This window comes from Salvia miltiorrhiza, chromosome 3 (assembly GCF_028751815.1).
Source record: "Salvia miltiorrhiza cultivar Shanhuang (shh) chromosome 3, IMPLAD_Smil_shh, whole genome shotgun sequence".
NCBI lineage: Eukaryota > Viridiplantae > Streptophyta > Magnoliopsida > Lamiales > Lamiaceae > Salvia > Salvia miltiorrhiza.
This window is the reverse complement of record NC_080389.1, coordinates 10,986,386-10,988,484: the sequence shown is the minus strand read 5'-3', so window position 1 is coordinate 10,988,484 and position 2,099 is coordinate 10,986,386. Positions and strand designations below refer to the sequence as shown.

The window sequence follows — 2,099 nt, the reverse complement described above, 5'->3', positions numbered from 1 at the left end:
TAACTCCAAATATAAGTTGATTTTAGAACTTTTGGTTTAGAATTGTTGATACCTAAGCCCATGGATCAGCTTTATTATGCCACATTTATTATCGGCCATGCTTAGGTATCAACAAATCAGAATGTAAAATCCGCCTCTTGTTTGACCAAACCTAATTCCCCAATAACTTTCTCGTCTCTCATCCTCCCTCCTCCCAAAATCCGCAACCTTAGCAGCGCCGCCCCAGAAACCGCACCACCGGCAGCCGCCGCGCCTCCAGAATGGAACGGCTTCTTATTCTACGCTCCGTTACCCATCACCACTATCGTCGTGATAGTGAATATTTGTCGGCACTCACTCCTTCTGGGCACGTGGATTATGACCATGAAAATCTCATCCTCCCCTTCTCCTGCTTATCTCCCGTAACGGGTATCAGCGCCGGCGGATTAGTATACTTATTCGATATCCACGAGGGCAAGAGCGTGATCTGCAATCCAACGACCAAAACTCTGAAATTTCTCCATCGGCGGGAGCTGCCATCTCCCCCAGCCATGATTTCTTGCTTTAGTAGCGCCTTCGCTTACCACGATGCATCCGATGACTACAAAGTTGTAAGATTTTTCTCGTATTATGAACCTGAGGTGCCACGTCCCGACTTTCATAAAGCTGAGTTGTTTTCACTGAAAGGAGATTTCTGGAAGGAGCTTCAGCCCCCTCTTATGAATGGTGAGATGCTTCGAGCAAGTTCCTGTGGCGTCTATGTTAATGGGGTTTGCTATTGGTCGACTAAAGATGGGCTTTACGTTCTGTCGTTTGATTTAAGCAGTGAACGTTTCTCCCCCTTTGATTTACCACAATTGGGGAAAAAGGACATGCGTTATAATCTTTTGAATGTTGGTGGCAAATTGGGCGTTTCCATCCAGAAACTATCCTTTAAGTTTGGGATTGTTACTACTCTTCCTATTTTTATGTGGAGTGAGAGGATGTGGATTCCTTTGTTTAGTGTTGTTAATGTTTGTGATGTTGAGAGGCCGCTGTTGATTAGTGGGAATAGATTTTTATTTCTTTCCAAGAGAATTCCGCGATATCAAACTCAGCTGGTAGTTTATGATCTGGAAACAAAAGAGTCGAAGGAACTGGAGATATATGATTTCCTAAAGGAGATGAAGATATTTAGTTATGTTGAGAGCCAAGTTCCACTAAAACATTCAATACCAATGAATGTGTATTGCAGATCCTACGAGTTTGAGCAGTTTGAGGAGAAGAAGAGGAAGAGAGAGAAGTGGGAGGTGTGGATATCAGAAAAGTTTCGGGAGAGGAAGAGAGAGGAGTGGGAGAAATGGAGGAAGGAGAGAAACATGAGGATGTATATAATTATGAAGAGTAATCACCCATTTTGGATGATGATGTTCAGGCGGAATATGAGGTTGAGGCGCTATCTCGACTGAATCAGCCCTTCATTCCACTCACAACACACTCCATCAGTTTTTCTTTTGATAGGAGGGGTCAAGATTTGGTGGACGGAGGGAGTATTCAATTTTGTTGAACTAGATTTGATTCATTGCAAGTTCATTCAGTGGCCCATATTTTAGTTTCTTATATGGAGTATTGTTTTTGTATGCTCATAGCTTTCTTTCTTTGTGAAACTTGTTTTGTAGTATAATTCAAATTTCAGAATCTTGTAATTAACAGTGCTGTTATTAGTTGAAGTAATCAAGTGTATCATGGAGAACTCCAACCACTTGCAACTTTTAAGGGACTTTGGGATTTTCCCTTCTAAAGTATTATTGTTGAGATCCAAATATCCAAGTTGACAATCCTGAAGTAAATTATCTGGAATGCAACCGCTGATCCAAATATGCCGTCACTTAATTCATTGGCAGACAAGTCAAGAAAATAGAGTTGTGTGGCACTGCAAAGGGAGGTTGGAATGGATCCATTTAAACTGTTATTGGCTAGAGATATGTCCCACGTGAAATGGGCAGGTGCAACTCACCCTCGAGCTTGTTAGAGTGCAAGTATAGGTCTTCAAATACCAAAGTTGTGTTCCCCAAATCCAACTAGATTCGATTGTCTGAGAGATCCACTTGTTCCATATCCAAATGTTTGATGAAATTAGG

At 41.8% G+C, this 2,099-nt stretch overlaps 1 protein-coding gene across 1 annotated transcript; it reads left to right on the top strand.

The window, feature by feature from the left end:
* Window positions 1-260: 260 nt before the first annotated feature.
* LOC131018316 (uncharacterized) lies at window positions 261-1,427 on the top strand. The gene has a single exon (XM_057947039.1). The coding sequence runs from the start codon at window positions 261-263 to the stop codon at window positions 1,425-1,427; it is 1,167 nt and encodes a 388-aa protein (XP_057803022.1).
* The last annotated feature ends 672 nt before the right edge of the window (window positions 1,428-2,099 follow it).

Excerpts from the sequence above, each read along its gene's own strand:
- LOC131018316 (XM_057947039.1), top strand. The coding sequence starts at position 261 with ATGGAACGGCTTCTTATTCTACGCTCCGTTACCCATCACCACTATCGT.